The sequence below is a fragment of the Chiloscyllium punctatum genome, chromosome 2 (assembly GCF_047496795.1).
Source record: "Chiloscyllium punctatum isolate Juve2018m chromosome 2, sChiPun1.3, whole genome shotgun sequence".
Classification (NCBI taxonomy): Eukaryota; Metazoa; Chordata; class Chondrichthyes; order Orectolobiformes; family Hemiscylliidae; genus Chiloscyllium; species Chiloscyllium punctatum.
This window is the reverse complement of record NC_092740.1, coordinates 148779728-148799400: the sequence shown is the minus strand read 5'-3', so window position 1 is coordinate 148799400 and position 19673 is coordinate 148779728. Positions and strand designations below refer to the sequence as shown.

General features: G+C 39.3%; 1 protein-coding gene across 3 annotated transcripts in view; it reads right to left on the bottom strand.

The window, feature by feature from the left end:
- The window catches only part of focad (focadhesin), a 189461-nt gene that overhangs the window by 121397 nt on the left and 48391 nt on the right, over positions 1–19673 (bottom strand). For all 3 annotated transcript variants that reach the window (XM_072590215.1, XM_072590210.1, XM_072590222.1), the window contains exons 8-15: positions 17687–17893; positions 14669–14756; positions 8060–8259; positions 6495–6755; positions 5306–5410; positions 4998–5099; positions 4106–4236; positions 206–332 (exon numbers count right to left, since the gene is read on the bottom strand). In XM_072590215.1, the coding sequence (XP_072446316.1) occupies positions 206–332; positions 4106–4236; positions 4998–5099; positions 5306–5410; positions 6495–6755; positions 8060–8259; positions 14669–14756; positions 17687–17893 (1221 nt within the window). The remainder of the gene's footprint in view (positions 1–205; positions 333–4105; positions 4237–4997; positions 5100–5305; positions 5411–6494; positions 6756–8059; positions 8260–14668; positions 14757–17686; positions 17894–19673) is intronic.

The window sequence follows — 19673 nt, the reverse complement described above, 5'->3', positions numbered from 1 at the left end:
AGCAAACTTTTGAAGGACTCCTAAAACTCGCGCTATAATTATAATTGATTTAGGTCTTACATTTAAAGTTAAAATTAACCCTAATTTCAAGATAAATGTCATGTGCTCTGTACCTCTTATGCAAGTGTAAAACAGGATAAAATATCAAGCAAATATTCAGCTGCACTCCGCAATCTCCAACATGAACCAATTTAACCAAACGTACCTCAGCTTGACATAATGCATGCAGTCCCTGAAGGACAAGAACGGCGGGGGTGACCTGGTCGGGTCTTGTACATTCATTCAGGACCTTGGAGATTGCTGCCAACATATCAGCTCCATGCTGGTAAGACCTACAAATGAAAATATGAAAAGGGAATGTAGGTTTGCAGGTTTGAGTGTGACACACCAACAAAGATCTAATCAGGATTGCCCTTATCCCACAGGATAGCTGTTCTTCTGTGTCAAGCTTGTAAAGGGAGCAGATGGCTAAGGTGTCATTTACAAGATGTCTTATGAGGCCAGTCTTATAGTCTGCAAATTTATATTAATTCCAACTACATTGATGGGGACTTGCAGTAGGCAATAGTAGAGAAACCATTAACTGATTTGTTCATTTTCACATTAAGGAAAGGAAGCACATTCGCCATCTCAAAATGAAATTGAGCACAGGATGGAGCACGTTAATAAGGGTACCTTTACACAGGATCACAGACATGAAGATTGCAAATGTTTCATCTATACATTGCAAATAAGCATGGGGTGGGCGGTTAGGGCTCACTGCATCAGAAATGTGTGGGTTCTTGTAGAAAACATGAATGTGCACTGAACTTGGAAGGGACCCAATTGCTACACCATCAACAGAGACATACATGGGGCCATTAAAACTGATTGTGTCTGTTAATTGCTAACTTCAGAAGTTAAGTGAATACAGAGTCAGAAAATAACTAAACATCTAGAACGTCATGATATATCAACTCAGAATACATGTCAGTGGCATATTTGTAAATAAGCTTGCAACATTGACAGATAATGAGCTGCTATCAACATGGTAGTCACACGCACCAGTAGTGAAAGTGAAGGAGTACATCATCGAAAAATCTCAGAATTGGCTCGTGTAATTCAGTGAATTATTTGATTAACTTATACTCGACAAGTCACTGATACAATTAACTGTGTTGGGATGAGACCTTTGTTTGTCAGAGGTGGTCAATATGCACATGATCCCACAGTTAATAAAGAGGATGAGTCCAGAAATGGTAGGGCAGCAGAGAATGCTCACACAAGTCCAACAAATATTTTTGCAGCTTTCTTTTCAGCAAAGGTCAGAGAACATGCTTAAAGCAAGATCCGACAGACATGAATTTAAAACCCTCACAAACAATGATGTGCATTATGTTGACATAATCGCACTTAATTAGAAGGACTCACTGATATCTTTACAAAAATTTATAAATGCATGCGTCTGATGGGGACAGGACCTAGAGATGCCACCAGACTTTGTGAGGCAAGCTATGAGGTCTTCCATAATACCTGCTAGATCCATGCTAGGGTGACAAGGTAGTTCAGTGGTTAGCATTGCTGCCTCACAGCGCCAGGGACCCGGGCTTTGATTCCAGCCTCAGGTGACTATCTGTGTGGGGTTTGCATATTCTCCCCATGTCCACATGGGTTTCCTCTGGGTGCTCCGGTTTTGTCCCACAATCCAAAAATGTGAATTATAGGGTAAATTGACCATGCTAAGTTGCCCATAGTGTTCAGGGACGTGTAGGTTCGGTGCATGAGACAGTGGAAATGTAAAGTAATAGGTTCGGGGAATGAGTCTGGGTGGGATACTCTTTGGACGGTCGGTGTGGACTTGTTGGGCCAAATGGCCTGTTTCTACGCTGTAGGGATTCTATGATGATCCACAAGACAGGTTCCAGGGGTTCTGTCTTCAATGTTGGTTTGAGGTGGGACAACTGAGAGAAAGAGGTTCAATCTCAGCAAATACCTCTTCTCATTTCATGTGGGACATGGGGCATCCAAAATTGAAGCTCTGTCCCAGGGCAAACTTTTTACTTTTGGAAAACTTTCATTTTGGAAAGATTATACAAACTTAAAGTCTAATGCCTGCATGTCCAAAATCCAAAAGAAAATACAGTATCTACGTTTACATGTGATCTCACAATTAGTCTGCACTCGCTGAATAATCCAGAGTATGCTAATAGCGACATTAACAACCAATTTAAGAGCAAAATTCATTCAAGAGCAAAATTTGACTCCACTGTCACTTGCAAGAAGCAACTGATATTGTTAAGCAGGGATCCACTCTCTGCAAACAAGATCAAAAGTCCAAGAATTGCGCAGCTCTGAAATTACCCGGAAGCATGGGGAATCTGTAGTTCCCCTTGCTTCCTACATAGCAACATCTTGGCCAATCAGCTTTGACTCGCCAACCAATCAGAATTCTTTTCTCCTGACAAAGTATAGTTTGTTTTACAAACATACAGGTTAGGAGCAGGAACATGAAGAGAGCTATTGAGTCCCTTTCGCCTGCTCCATCAAAGGTAGCAAAGCAGATCGGATCACTCCACATTTCTGCTGACCTCGAGACCTCTCACCCCCACTTATCAAGAATGTCCATACCTTTGCCGTAAAAATATTCAAAGACTGTGCTTCCACCTCCTTTCGAGGAAGAGAGTTATAAAGACCCTAGAAAGAATATTGTTAAACTAGAAAGTGCAGAAAAAGTTTACTAGTTTGATTAGAGAGTGCCAGCATCTGCAGTCTTTACTTTCTCCTTGTTTACTAGTTTGGTACCTGGATTGGAAGGTTTGAGTTATAAGGAGAGGTTAGATAGGCTGGGACAGTTATCTCTGGAGCACAGAAGACTGAGGGGTAACCTTACAAAATCATGTGAGGCATAGTTAAGGTAGATTAGCCAACAGCTTTTGCCCATTGTAGGGTATTCCAAAACTAGAGAGCAGAGGTTTAAGGTGAGAAGGGAGAGATACAAAAGGGTCCAGAAGGGCAATTTTTTCACACAGACGGTGGTGAGTGTCTGAAACAGGATGTCGGGGATAGTGGTACAAGTGAGTACAATTTCCTCATTTAAGAAACATTTAGACAGATACGTGGATGGGTTAGGTATGGAGGGTTATGGATCAAACCTCGGCATATGGGACTAGTTTTAATCATGAAAACTGGGCAAGTCAGTCCAAAGGGCCTGCTTCCATGTTGTAGACCTCTACGACTCAAAGCTGTCAAAACAATTATTGCTCTCGCAGTCAAAAATGCGCCACCCCTTATTTTTAGCAGAATTTTAGATCTACACACAAGAGGAAACTTTCCACATACACCCTGTCAAATCCCCTCAGAGTCTTGTATGTTTCAATCAAGTTACCTCTTACTCCCCGAATGTCTAGCAGATGCAACGTTTTCTTATCAAACAACCGACCTCTCTACATTCAAATCCCATAGATCTTTTCTGAACTGTTTCCAACATATGTACAAGAGGTGTACAAGATGATTAGGGGGTTAGATAGGGTTGACAGTGAGAACCTTTTTCCACGTATGGAGTCAGCGATTACAAGGGGGCATAGCTTTAAATTAAGGGGGGGTAGATATAGGACTGATGTTAGGGGTAGGTTCTTCACTCAGCAAGTCGTAAGTTCATGGAATGCCCTGCCAGTAGCAGTAGTGGACTCTCCCTCTTTATGGGTATTTAAGCGGGCATTGGATAGGTATATGGAGGATAGTGGGTTAGTGTAGGTTAGGTGGGCTTTGATCGGCGCAACATCGAGGGCCGAAGGGCCTGTACTGCGCTGCATTCTTCTATGTTCTATGTTTCTATGTTCTATATTTCCATCCTTTCTTAAACGGGAGACCAGACATGGTGCCATAAATGCCCTATATAACTGAATAAAAACGACCCTTACTTTTGCAACCAATTCCCCTCCAAACAACATTCTATTTATTTTACTAATTACATAATATAACTATAATCTAACTGACTGCAATTTTGATCAATAAAATCTGGGCATTCTTCCATTTGTCCTCAGAAGTGAAGGATGAAAAACTTTGGTAATACATCTCTGTTTTCAGCAATATACAAAATCTCTTTCTTTAAAAGTGATATTCTCACCTCTTCCTGCAAATGTCCCTGATTGTCGCTGCTTTGGCGATCATCTGTTCCCAATGGTCCTCTTTAACACATGATACTGAGGGCACATCAACTAATGCCATGAACTTTTGCAGTTCTGGATAAACACGATCCTAAGAAATGAACAAAATGAAATTGTACATCAAAAGGATTCAAAGTAAATAATTAAGAACAAAGTATCATTTAGAAATCGATATTACCATCAAACTTTAAAAACAAACACCATTAATGCATAAAATAACAACAGGAAACATTATTTCCCCAAATATCAAGTACAAAACTATATTTCGATAGCGTGTTGGAAAATAACATAACAAATTAAGTTCATAAGATACCAGTCACATATTAGAATTTCGCAGTGGTGATAGAACATCATGGTTTCCGAATCTTGTGGCTCAGAACAGTGTACATGAATAGCTGTACAGTCACTTCGCTATCATATTCTCACAGAACAATAAAAATGCACTAAATCAGTGGACAACACATTAGCGTGCTATAAGAACTAGTTTGGGGTCATTAAAGAGTGAAAAAATCCACACTTTAACGCAAGAAAACTGAATTTCCAGAAGGTTTTATTTGGCTGGCACAGTGGATATTATATGCACCCATTCAGAATAATTCATGCAACTGAATGGTCAAGTCAAACAGCATAAAATACAGCTATTTGATCACTTAAATCACACATTCAATTCTGCTCATTGTCCAATTAGAACAACTAGTCATGGACTTCTATTTTCTAAATGGTCAGCCTTTACTTTGACGTCTCCTGCACACTGTTACTCAAACCCCACACTAACAGAACAAACCATGACTAACACTCAAAATGATGGAACTGATGAACAATGTTACATCCAAATACAAAAAGTTTCCTCACCTGATTTTCCCATAGAATTGTCATCAGACGCAGAGACACAGCTTTAAGACGTGTTGTTTTCCACAGCATTTGTAAAGCACGAATTATCTGAGCTACACAAACCTAACATCAGAAGGTAAGGACTGAGTTAGAAGACAGCTCTGTTCAAGACATCACTAACGTTGAAATAGTTGTGAAAAAGGCTGCAGTTTTCAATCAATACATTTCACTCCATCTGGGAGCTTTACATTAACTTAGGTTTTCAAGTAGTAATGCTATCAGTAATCAAGTGTTAGTCAATGCGATTACTAGTATTTCTTGAAACAAACCTTGTGTGTGCCCAGTGCAGGAAGTGTATAAAGAATAGCATGATACAGGGTTGGTTCCAGTGGTCTTCCCAACTTAAACATCAGAACAGAAATGAGATGTGGTACCTACAATTGATAAGGAATGGAAGGAACCGAATTACTGTAACAGCTGAAAAGAAATTACACATTGCTCTGCTATAACATGACAGTTATGTTCCTCTGCAACCTCGCGCTGCTGAAAACCGCACTGTGGAAAACTGCTATAGAAAACCGCACTGTGGAAAACTGCTATAGAAAACCGCACTACGGAAAACTGCTATAGAAAACCGCACTACGGAAAACTGCCATAGAAAACCGCACTACGGAAAACTGCTATAGAAAACCGCACTACGGAAAACTGCTATAAAAAACCACACTGTGGAAAACTGCTATAGAAAACTGCACTATGGAAAACCGTTACAGAAAACCGCATGATGGGAAACCGCGATAGAAAACCGCACTATGGAAAAGTGCTATAGAAAACAGCACTATGGAAGCCGTTATAGAAAACAGCACTATGGAAAACAGCACTATGGAAGCCGCTATAGAAAACAGCACTATGGAAAACTGCTACAGAAAACAGCACAATGGAAAACAGCACTATGGAAAACTGTCAAAGAAAACAGCACTATGGAAAACCGCTATAGAAAACTGCACTGCAGAAGATAGTTAATAAAAAATCATTGTACACATTCAGTAGAAAGTTTGCATTACCCAAACAACATCCAAAATTCATCAATCGCATTATACCCAACTTGCTCTGACAAAACATGCATTACAGCAGAATGACCTGTATTCATTAAATATGACTCCCCATTTCCATCGATAAAACATCGCTTCAGCAGAAGAAACTTTACACAAATAGGTCTAGCTATTCAAATTTTTTTTTAACTAAAACTGAAGGCAGAAATTTCATCTCCAGAGTCAGCTTGAACAGCCAGTAATTGAAGAATAAATATTTCATTTCTTACACACTGCCAAGGTGAATCACTCCTTACCTCATACAGCATGGCATACAACAAATATTTCTGGCAGCAATAGTCAGAGTGTGAAGTATTTCATCCAATAGGAACTTTCTTGACTAACCTTTTGTACCAGTGGAATTACTGTCCTGTGAACTTTTTCTCTACATACATTCTTACGTTTGATTTAATGCTGGCAGAATTGTTACCTGGGAAGCATCAGCTTTTGCCAAGTCTTTGGCAGTATCCAGAGCAATACGAAGACACTCTGCATCCTCTTTTAAAATTATATAGGTAATCACGAGAGCAATGTGTTCAGGAACTTTGTCATTCAGAGCCAATGTTGACTTGATAGAAGACAGCCAAACAGAAGCAGCTTTCACATCCGTACTGAAATCATCCAAAAGTTTCCAAGTTGCAAAAATAGTTTTATACCAACTAGTTATAGGGAATAAAAGTTCACAAGAAGGCTAAAAGAGAAAACAAAACACAAACATATTTCAAGCAATGGTAAGCTATACACGGATTTACAAAATTTAAAAGGGTAACCCAAGGTATGAAATTGTGGGTACTTAGGAGCAAGATTTTAACAAAATAAATGGAAAGTGGGAATGAAGGAAGAGAAAATGGCTTTTCCCACTTTCTTCCAAAATTAGCCTAGATTTAAAATTAATTGACACAAACTCCAATCTTGTTGGAGGTACTCTGAATTTTCATTCACATTATCTGTCCCATGGAGGACTCCATATTAAATCCCCAGGGGACAATTGGTTAAAAGTCACCAGAGATTGGCACACAATGAAATGTTTTAAAAGGTAACAACATCTTCAAATACAAGACTCAAATGTAAGAGTGAGGGTCCACAGATGAGTACCAAGACTAAGTAACAAGTACCAATGAGTATAAAGTACAACTTTCAGAGGAAATTGTTGGGGTTCAATCAAAGGAGGAACAGAGTATTGCTCCCTAGTATCCAAACATTCATTCCTCAACTTCCCGTTCAAAATCAAGCAGCCTGCTCCTTCATTGCATTTTTTTTGTCAGATTTTATTGCGCAGAAAGCTTCTGTAACAGTCACATTAAGCAATTGATTATCAAGCTGTATTGAACTTGGCAAGAGATGCAAAAACACAAAATTGTGTTAAGCATTGCATAGACATTTAAAATCAAAACTCGTAACCATTGCCTATTTAATTATTCTCAGTGTATTGAATGAGGACTTTCCAACTAAGTTTACACATTTAAGTCATAAAAATGTGTCTGATCACAAAAGGCCCTCAGCTTAGGAATTCCATCTCTAAACCCGTCTGCCTTGAGGTCCACTTCAAATCCAATGTTAGAAGTCACACAACACCAAGTTATTGTCTAACAGGTTTATTTGAAATCACAAGCTTTCAGAGCGCTGCTCCTTCTTCAGGTGATCTTTGTACGGTATGATCTGCCTATACTGCATGCAATACAAAACCTTTCACTGTACCCAGGTGCATGTGACACTAATAAATTAAATCGAACAAAAAAAAACTCAATGGGTCTTAAAGCCATCTCTTCAAAAAAGTTTGGTGATTTATCCTAATACTTCTTTATGTGGCTTGTCATCAAGTTTTCTGTGAGAAAACATCTGTGGAAAGATGCAAGTCAGTGTGGTTTGTAGAACAAAAACATGCCGTTAAATATTAGATGAGTTTGATTAAGATATTGATTTTACTCACAGCACCTTTATTGGTTACACTATTTCATAAATCTAATCTCAAAGAAACCATCTTCTCTCCCTTACCTTCGATCTGCTAGACAAGTCTTTTCGTTCCTCATTCTGGATAATATCAAGGAGTTTCTCAGCCAGTTCCTGGGTGGCTGGTCCCACCTCTGCACTTGATGTATAGTTAACAGAGGAGGCTATCTGAAGTAATGGCATCACCAGTATCAGAGCTGCCTTGAGCAGATTGTGCACAGATGACAAAGAGAGGATCTTCAGTGCTGTCAATATCAGAAAGAGCCACACGTCAATCATTTTATTGTATTTTTATATACAGAAAAAATTGGGAACAATGATGGGTGGTCTTACTACTGGTGAAGAAGCCTCCAAACTGCAAGATGTGAGAACATTGTTCTGAGTCATTTACCTTTAACAATGGAAACATTTATTACCTATGAAGTTGTGTGACTGGAGTAATATTCAAATAAAATATTCAATCTGAAAGAGGATCACTGGACCTGAAACCTTAACTCTGCTTTCTCTTAACAAATGCTGCCAGACCTGTTGAGTTTTTCCAGCAATTTCTGGTTTTGTTTCTGATTTTCAGCATTCGCAGTCCTTTGGTTCTTCTTAAAATAAAACTTTATTGTTGCATGTGTTTCAACAGGTTTCCTTTGCTTGATGTTTCATTAAATTCCTGAAAATACCAGAATCATGATGAAGAATAGTTTTATGACTGGGTAGTCAGTAGTTTAAGGTGGTCTTTCAATGTTGGTGAATTTTCACGGTTAAAATGGAGTTTACTTACTGATGACACATGCAGATATCTCTTCCAAAAGCAAACACTCAGTGAACGACCTTTTTTCATGTTGTGACCTCATTGAGAGTTTTCATCTATGCTTAACTTCTTATACATTAAGCAAGTCATAGCAACAGATGGTGGTCTGAATATGAAATGAACCCACAATGCTCAGAATAGAAATAAAAACAAAACCTGCTAGAGTCAGGCAGCATCAACAGAACACTCAGGTCACTGGTCTGTAATATTAAGTCTTTTATTCGCCATTGATGCTGCCTGACATCAAGATTTCCAGCAATTTTTTTCAACATCAATATTTTGCTGTTGTATTATTGCCAGCAATAACACTTATCAAACTTCCAGACCAGTGACAATCAAACAAGAAGAGGAGTTTCAGGCACAAACATTTCTGAGTTGCCTTAGTTTTGAAGATGGATTGTCAATGCTATTGATGGTGAAATTTGAATTCAACAAAAAATTAAAAATCTGGAATTAAGTGTCTAATGATGGCCCATGAATCCATTGTCTTAACAACCAAACGTGTTCATTAATGTCCTTTAGGGAAAGAAACTGCCATCCTTACCTGGTCTGGACTACATGTGACTCCAGACCCACAGCAAAGTGATTGACTCTTTACAGCCCTCTGGGTAATTAGATGACAGTGATAGATGCTGCATAACCAGATAATCCCTCACCCCATGAATGAACAAAGGAAAAATAACCAAGGCTGCTGAGCTACAGTTCAATAGCCTTGATTTCCATGCAGTGTCACATCTTTATGGAATAAAAGGCATAAAAGTGTCCTTAATGGTGTTAATTAGAAGGGATTTTATCTGTCAAATTGTTTTGGCACAAATCCCCCACAACTCCAATCAAACGAAAGATCAGAATAAACTTAATGAAGAAAATAACTTTTGCTTTCTCGTGTATAACGGTGAATTTTGTTTAGTGTGTAGCATATCACCTTCCTCCAGAACAGCAGAGATCAAATCATTATTTGCCTAAATTACACCAAGTACCTTCATCGATATATCAGGTCAATGCCACAATTTTGACATAAAAGACTGGGGTAAAGGGAAGGGAAAGAAAGAACTGGTGAAGGATAAAATTGAAGCTGATATTCAGAAGCCGTGAAAGGAATTAGTATTTTACCAACAGGGGAAAACAACCAAACAGATGGTCACTTTTGCACTTTGATATACAAAGAGTTATATAGCATGGTAACAGGCCCTTCGGTCCAACCAGTCCGCACTGACCTTGTTCCCAAACTAAACTAGTCTCATCTGCCTGCATTTGGTCCATGTTCCTCCAAACCTTTCCTATTCATTCACTTGTCCAAATGTCTTTTAAACACTGTAACTATACCTACATCCATCACTTCCTCAGGGAGTTCATTCCACACACAAACCACATTTTGTAAATAAAAAGTTGCCCCTCATGTCTTTTTTCAAATCTTTTTCCTCTCACCTGAAGAATATGCTCTCTAATTTTTAACTCCCCCCCCCCACCCCCACCCTGGGAAAAAAATTATTATTCACCTTATGTATGCCTCACATGATTTTATAAACCTCTGAAGGTTACCCCTTGAATCTCCTGTGCTCCAGTGAAAAAAGAACCAGCTTTCCTGTCTATTTTTATATCTCAAACCCTCCATTGCCAGCAACATCCTGGTAAATCTTTTCTGAAGCCGCTCCAGTTTACTAATATCCTTCCTATAGCAGGGTGACAAGAACTGGTACACAAAATTCCAGCAGAGGCTTCACCAATGTTACAAAACTAAAATTTTCAACTATATTGTCTAATTTTGATCCTTTTTTAAAAAACTGGCCTTAGGCTTTGACTCTGCCCAACTTTTCTCTTTTCAATTCAAATGATAAAAACCTGCATCTGACACAAAAATAAACATGGATACCATAGCAGTTGTCTTAATAACTGTTGAATCACAAGCAAACTTGAGATTTTGCAGCATTGATAATGATACAGCATCCACAATACTTGTCACAAACAAAGTATTATTGGTAAAGGAACATAAGCTACACTTTCCAAAGTTTAACAATGGTGTACAAAATATTTTCATTGCAATCATAAGAAAGTATTTATTCTGTATTTGGGACGCAAATTGCAAGCGATCAAGCAGCTTAAAATCAAAGCCAGTCAACCCTAAAACCTACTAAACATAAATTTATACTTTGGGCTTATGTTTTTAAAATAAGGAAAGGTCAACTCATAAATATTAAAGATTTCAGACAAGGAAAATAATCATGAGAATTAAGCAGTTACAACCCACCTCCCTGTTCATCCTTCATAGGAAAGCAATTTTCCTGCAGGTTTGTAATCTAAAATTCAAAAGGTTTTGAATTGCGGTTATAGATAACAAGGTACCATTGAGAAAATGTTTCTGCCTAATTAAATTGTCAAGTGAAATATAGGAGGCATCAGCTTGGAATATTTCATTTAGGTTTGGTCTTTGCGGTCTAAACAACAAAACTTTTAATGAAGTATATTGCCTGGAATTCTTCATGTAAAAAAAGCCAATTACAGTATTTTATATGCATGTACTTGTATGGGTTTTGTTCTGCAGGAGAGTGGCCCATTACCATTTAATGAGCCTCATTTACTGCAATGCATGAGCAGTAAACCACAAATATATTTCTCCCTCTCATAGCCTTAGACAAACTTAATTTTGTAACTAAGGTCTTCACTGAATCGAACTACTAACATAAAATGTTAATCAGATCACAGAAGTGGAATGAATACAATGCCAAGTCGCTTACAAAGCTTCAATACTTGGCACTGGAGTACACTGTTTTGATATAAATTAAGTTTTGATACTAAATAATGAGCATTTTTATCTTGTTGATAATTTCTCTACTCATTGACTTATGTTTCCATTTGCAAATATCCTCTCTCACTAAAGCGTGAACAGCACAGGAAACCGCTATATTTTCATCTCGTAATTAGCCAACTATAGACTCTAGTATAAAAACCGAAAGAACTGCAGATGCTGGAAATCAGAAACAAAACCAGAAATTGCTGGAAAATCTCAGTAGGTCTGGAAGCATCCATGGAGAAAATCAGAGTTAATGTTTTGTGTCCTGTGACCCTTCTTCAGAAATGTTATGTCAAATATTCTTTTCTTTCTTAGTAATACTGTCTAATATATCGTTAAGTACCAAAAGCTATGCAGGGAGACAAATACAATTATCCATATTGATTACGAGATGCAGAGAATCCAGCCTCTCTCTCCAGTACCTGCCAATAGGGTATGTTTACCCATTGTGTTACTCTTCAGTTTGCAAATCAAATACACATGGAACAAACAATCAAGCTGTTTTTTTCCCCCAAGTGCAAGCAGAAATTTTCAGTTCTCCTAGCTGAAGTGAAACCACTGCTTACTCTGAAGGTAGGTGCTTGCTGGAAATACTCAGCAGGTCTGGCTGGAACTGTGGAGAAAGAAACAAGTTATGTTTCAGGCTATCACTTCTCATTGGAAGTTAGACCTGCTCAATAACTGACATTGCCATGCAAAGCAACTCCCTACAACTCTCTATCACAAACTATGGAATGCCAACTATCATTGGGGACTTGCTTATTTTGAGACAATTAAACTGTTTAGGACTGCTATTCATTATCCTCAAGTAATTAATCAGTATAATTCATAGCTAATTAATGATACTTGTGATCTCTTTCCCAGGAAAAAGCAAGTTGCTGATCTCTTGGGAACAGTTGGAAGAATATTTTCTATTTGGAGGTCATCCTGAGTTTCAAGGTTATTTGCATTTTCCAAGGTTTTCTGACATAGTCACTTGTGACTCAAATCATATCTCTGAGTTCTCTCATGTTGTGGTACTGAAAATTCCTTTTCACTGCAATGCTTCACTCTTTCCCTGTCTGATTACACACTAAACAGCATATTCCAACGTGGATGCTGATCAAGAGGATAAGCTTGTTGAAGATAGTAGTCAAGAACTCCTAATCACATCAAGGGAAGGAGGTTTGTTAGACGACTCTATTTCAATTCAAGTACTGAATGGATCTCATCAGATGATTTAAATATAAGCAAATTACAAAAACATGCAAGGTTAGGGCTTATTCCATCAAAATTATGCAACCTCATGGAAACTGATGAAAACATAGCATAGGTTGAGGTGAGAATGGATCCCATTTGGGCACATATGGTATCAAAAAAGCTGAACTCAAATGTGGCAACTCATGCAGTTAAATTCAATCAATACAGTATCAGACAAGAGCACTGCATCTATTTTGCCAATGATACAACAACACGATGCTCATGTATCTGACTTTGCTGAGTAGTCCACTAAGTAAACAGGCTCATAATATCTCACAGATTTGCAACTGTCATCATTATGTCAGTTACATGTGAGCTTCACAGAGGGGAAGGAATATTTCATCTTATATGTGGAAATTCACTCCACCTGGTCTCAATCAGTTTGTTAATTCAGATAAAATTGGGTGTGATGAGATGTCACATTGGTGTTCCTTGGGTAGTCCATATATATGTCGAAGAGGAGAAAGTGGGAACTGCAGATGCTGGAGAGTCAGAGTGGAGAGTGTAGTGGTAGAAAAGCACAGCAGGTCAGGCAGCATCCAAGGAGCAGGAGAATTGACGCTTCTGGTATTAGCCTCATTCCTGATGAAGGGCTTATGCCCGAAACGTCGACTCTTCTGCTCATCAGATGCTGCCAGACCTGCTGTGCTTTTATAGCTCCACATTCTCAATTCTGATCGCCTGCATCTGCAGTCCTCACATTCTCCTAGTTCATTATATGTAGATGTAGTGACTTGTGAGCATGGATGCTCTCAAATACCCAACTCGACAGCTTGTTACTATGACACAAATCGACCAAATGTTCTCGTGACTTGCTACTGAGTAGTGGTCATGTTTAGCAGAAGGTCCAATGGCTGTGAATTTGAACCTGTCTTCAAGAATGGCATGCATTTTGTCAATATAGTGCACATTTCTTAGCTACGTCCTCCTTGTTGGTGGTGTACCCCTCTGCATTGACTGGAGTCTTGCAATGTCTAACATTTGATGTGAAATCAGATAGAACTGCTGAACAACCCTTAGTGTGCCAAGAATTACACCAGCAGCCAATTTATGATCCACAGTTGGGCTCACAATGTGGCTGACTTCCACTTGCTACAAGCTATAGAGGGGACCTGTCCTGTACAGGCAAGAGGAAAAGACCAGCAACCATGCTTTTTGAACCAAACAACAGGGTGGGTGAAAGAACAGGCACACTGTTCATTCTCCACATTAATACCTCAGCCAGAGTTAATTTGCCAGCAAGGAGTACTCTTACTTCATGCAACATAATCGGTCGCTTGCTTTGAAATTTGGCTTGCAACTGTCCTCATGAGCGTCAAATGCAAAGCTCCAACAGCACTGTCACTTTTGCTCAGCAACCCTCAAGATATTTCATCCCAGTCCGAAATATTTCACCAACTATTTTCTGACTGCAAGCTTGTGTTTTTGATTACCCAACAAAGAATTCAAGACACAAACCTGATTAACTGTGGGAGAAATAAACAGAGTTAACACATCAGATTGACAGACATGTGCTGCTGCACATGTACTATTAGAATTGCTGACTATTTCAAGCGTCCTCTAGATTTTTAGCATCAGCACTAATTGGGTTTTGTTTAACAACTGGGAGGAAATGTTTCATATTTTATTTGATCTGACTCATTAGTCAGTATCTGCAAACATTCAATCAACTTGTAACCCTTAGGAATAACTGGAGAGGGAAAAAAAAGTCCTGTTTCTTATCAATCATTTTGCTTCAGATTTCGTGGAATGACCTTGTGGCCTCAAAATACTTTTAACTCTTCCTCATGCATAAGTGTATTGTGTAACAGTTCAATCTTACCAAGATTTAAAATGGGTTCTTGGTGGCACACTGGAGTCTGGAGCAGAAGTAGGCTCAGTCCCACAAGCATTTCTTCAGCAGGAATACTCTACAAACAAATCAGTTTAAAGAAAAGAGACTTTGAAGAAAACCAGATGTGTAAACATCATACTGCACCAGAGCACAAATGACGACAAAATGATTACGATGCACCAAGTCTGCAGCCCATTCAGAATATCAGAACTTCCTTGACCGACTTATCAGTAACTAGAGCCAAGTGAAATCCGATCATGACCTCAGATATCAAAAGGATGCATAAACAACGAAAACAATCCAATTAAGATCCCTAATTGAAAATTTTTTAGCATTAAGTCACCAATTCCTTCTTTAGTGCCAGTGAAGTTTTTAAATTGAAGCTTAATTGGAGAATATGCTTTTTGAGTTTCTCTCATAATAAACTTTTCGATCCATTCACCTAAGGCTATGACAGAACCCTCATAAACCATTACTTTTGTCATCCGTGGAGTTCAGTGACAATTTGTCTGATATAAAGATGAAGAAGTTGGGAAAAATATATAAACTTCTTCCCATAGATGAAGCAAGCAATGTGATTTGAGTTTCTGATATACGGTTCAACGACTGAAAAACCATACATTCTAATTCAAGAATTCACATCGCAAAAACAAGGAGATTTATGTTCCTGCAATTTTTGGGGACACATGAACTATTTGGCACAAGGGAGGCTACTAAATTTTTCAACATCCAGTGATGCTTCTGCAGATAACAGCACACGAAAAAGCTTATTGGCACAGGGGCAAACAAATTCAGAGACTTCAGAAGGCCTGAAGGAAATAAGAAGTTAAGTTACAGAGATCTGAAGGTTGGAGGTGAGCCAACAATTGTTTTATGAATGTCAACCGATAAGGAGCATTAGATTTGATTTTCTTTTTAAAGTACATTTCAATTCAGAACCAGTCCCCCTTCTCTAATTAAAGTCATTTGTTTCAGAGACAAGGACGGGGAGAGGCAAGTATCTTGCTTTCCAGAATACATGAAGTTAGTGGTCTAGCAGCAGGAGACTGCAAGATATTAATGTTTCAGGCATGTGAAGCCAGGGGGCTCCATATGTGACATGTGCAGAGGGTAAAATGACCTGACAATTGAAATGCCAGTTGAACTAATCTGAAGTCTTGGCAGCCCTAATTCCTCAGTTGTGATTTCTGTTGAGGAAGAAATAACGTGATTTAAACGCTTATTCAATTACATTATAAAGAGAGAGTAAGACACTACCTATGATGTAACACACTTGCCCAGCGTAAAGCGCTAAGCTGTTTGAATATGCAGCCACACATCAGGCTGATAGGTGCCGTGCACACCTCATTCTGGGTAAATAGTCAATGTGCAGCCAAGCAAAAAATTTCAAGTCACTGAGCACAAAAAAAAGACCCTCCTGCATACCATTCTGGTCACCCTGCTTTGGAAAGGATCTTGTTAAACTCGAGAGAGAGAGAGAGAGAGAGAGAGAGAGAGAGAGAGAGAGAGAGAGAGAGAGAGAGAGAGAGAGAGAGAGAGAGAGAGAGAGAGAGAGAGAGAGAGAGAGAGCGCAAAAAAGCTTTACAAGGAAGCTCGGAGAATGTGAGGACTGCAAATGCTGGAGATTAGAGTCGAGAGTGTGTTGCTGGGAAAGCACAGCAGGTTAGGCAGCATCCAGAGGAGCTGGAGAATCGACGTTTCAGTCGTAAGCCCTTCATCAGGAATGAGGCTTCCAGGCCCGGGCTGAGAGATAAATGGGGAGGGGGCGGCGGAAATGGGTTTGGAGGGGAAGGTATCTGAGAAAGCAATAGGTGGATGAAGGTAATAGGTCTGGATCGGAGGGTTGAGCTACAGGGAGAGGCTGAACAGGCTGGGACTGTTTTCTCTGGAGCGTCAGAAGCTGAGGGGTGACGTTGTTGAAATTTATAAAATCATGTGGGGCAAGGATAAGCCAAGGTCTTTCTCCTAGGGTGGGGGAGTCCAAAACTGAAGGGCATATACTACCAGTACTTCATCCAGAGGCTCACTAATGATGTTAACTTGTATGGTGACGAAACATCTGAAAATGAACCTTCCAGCTCAGCGAGCAAACCGACATCCAGAACCTCAAACTGAGCTACAAATCTGCTCAAAACCTGTTAAAGGGCATAGTTTTAAGATGTGAAGGGAAAGATTTTAAAAAGGACCTGAGTGGTAATTTTTTTAAAGCAGAGGATGGTGTGTATGTATGAAATGAGCTGCTAGAGGAAGTGATGAAGGCAGGTACAATTAAAATACTTAAAAGGAATCTGGATGGGTACGTGAGTAGGAAGGGTTGAGAGTGATATGGGCCAAATGCTGGCAAATGGGACTAGGTCAGTTTGGGATGTCTGGTCAGTGCACACCAAATGGACCAAAGGGTCTGTTTCCGTACTGTATGACTCTTTAACTACATTTTAAAGGAAAACAATTCAAAATTCTGCAGCAACTGGAAATCGAAAATAAAACGTTGCCCAGTTCCAGTGAAAGGACAATAACCTGAACCATGAACTGTTCCTCTCTCTGCAGATGCTTCTAGAGATTCTGAGAACTTCTCACATTTAAGTTTTATAAATATTTTATGGCACTGTGGAGTTGAGAGGATGATGTTACTTACAAGGGGAATGCTTCAGGTATTGATAAACACTTCAGGATATATCCACAAAATAAGAATATATGACCATTTTACTATTGATGTGCAGGCACTGGTATTAGACTGGGGTGAACAAAGTCAGAAGTCAAATGACACAAGGTTATAGACCAACAGGTTTATTTGAAATCTCAAATAACTTCACCCGACGATACAACAGCGCTCTGAAAACTTGTGATTTCAAATAAACCTGTTGGACTTCTGACATTTTACTTTTATATCCTGGTTTTCTTTTTAAATGGAAAATGGAACGAATGAAATTCACTTGTGCCTTCCACCATAATCTGTCACAATTTATGTCATTTGCTACAATACTTGGAAATTCACCATCTGCTTACCTCAGGAACATTGTCGACAATCATCTGAATTTGGTGAATAAGTGAGGAGAGCTCTCCTGTGATTTTCAGGCTAACTTCACAAACACACAGCAATTGCAGAGATATCTGGGCGAGCTCTGATTTCCAAAAATGAGCATGGCGGAGGAATGCTAGCGATAACTCTTGAAGAAATATGGTGGCTTCTGTAACTTGTGCCAAACTGGTTACCTGGTAGATAGGAAACAGAATTACAACCATGCTTTCGACATTACTATTGGACTAGCATTTCAAAGGTCTGGACAACTGCTCTGGAGACAGAAGCTCAAACGCCATCGCAACCACTGGCGGAATTTAATTAAAGTAAAATTATCACTCAGAGTCGTACAGCACAGAAACATACCCTTCGGTCCAACCAGTCCATGCCAAACCTAATCCCGAACTAAACTAGCCCCACCAGCTTGCAATTCTCCCATCACTCTCCAAACCTTTCCTATTCATGTACTTACCCAGATGTCTTTTGAAGATTCAAGAGATTAAGACTGTCGTAAAAATCCATCTTGTTCACTAATGTTCCTCATGGAGGAACTCTCTCTTGTCCTTATTTGGTTTTAACATTTACGCCGTCATGGGACAAGCATATGGAAGAACATGGAATAGTGTAGGTTAGATGGGTTTCAGATTGGTATGACAGGTCGGCGTAACACCGAGGGCCGAAGGGCCTGTACTGCGCTGTAATGTTCTATGGTCTGTGTTCTATGTTAACTGCATGCGACTCCAGCGTTGTGCTTGATTATTAATTATCCTCCAAAAATAACCCAGCAAACAACTTTGTTCTATCAAAATGCAACTGACATACTTATACCAGATGGACTTCATTATTCAAAATGCAAGCTCACCATCACCTTCTCAAGGCAATGAGGGATAGACAATAAATGCTAATGCTCACATCACATAAATAAAATATTGTTTAACATCATTGCTACACAATTATTCTAGACACACATAGAAATATTTATGGCAACATACATAAAAACACACTAGTCTGCTGTAGCAGGAATTCATTCAGCCCTTGAAGACTGCTCCAACATTCAATAAGATTATGGCAAACTGGTTTGTACTTGATTAAAATTACGTTATCTTGGTTTTTAAGAAAGCAACTAATGGCTTCTTGAGAATAGCTATTTGGGAAATAGGAAGACTGTGGAAATCTTAAGTGCTCAAGATCTTTAGTGATGCAAGTATTGCATAAGAGAAGCCTATTACACTCTCACAACAGTGGCTTAGTCTCTCATACGCTCATTGGAGACAGAAGGTTGTGGTTCAAGTCCCACTCTCGGCTTTGAACTCACAAATCAAGGCTGACACTCCAACCCAAAACTGGGTGAGTACTCGGGCTCATAATCATGGACCTTGCAACATCTGGACCACAACAACATCCAAAAGAACTGAACCTTACAACAAGCACCACGATTGATAACCTTTGTACAAATGAAAACCTTTTGAACTCTGAGTGATATCGTGCAGCACCATAGCTCAGTGGTTAACACAGCTGCCTCACAACGCCAGAGACCTGGGTTCGATTCTACTCTCTAGCGACAGTGTGGAGTTTGCATTGTCTCCCACTGTCTGGGTAGGTTTCCTCCTGCTCCCTCCTACAGTACAAAGATGTGCAAGTTAGTTGGATTGACCATGTTAAATTGCCAATAGTGTCCAGGGATGGGCAGATTAGCCATGGAGAATGCAGGGTTACAGTGATACAGGGATGGGATGCTCTTCTGGAGGTCAGTGTGGTTTTGATGGGCCGAGAGCCTGATTCCATACTGCAGGGTTTCTATGGTTCTTTCATATATCCTCTTCTTGCATGATTCCTGGTTTCAGTTCCAAAGTGTTTTTTTTAAAAAAAGAGTAATGCTAAATTAGCATCAACCCATTGACGTGCAATAGTACATTTCCATCCACACAATTGGGCTGAACTAACAGAAAAAATATACTTTCCAACTCAGTGATA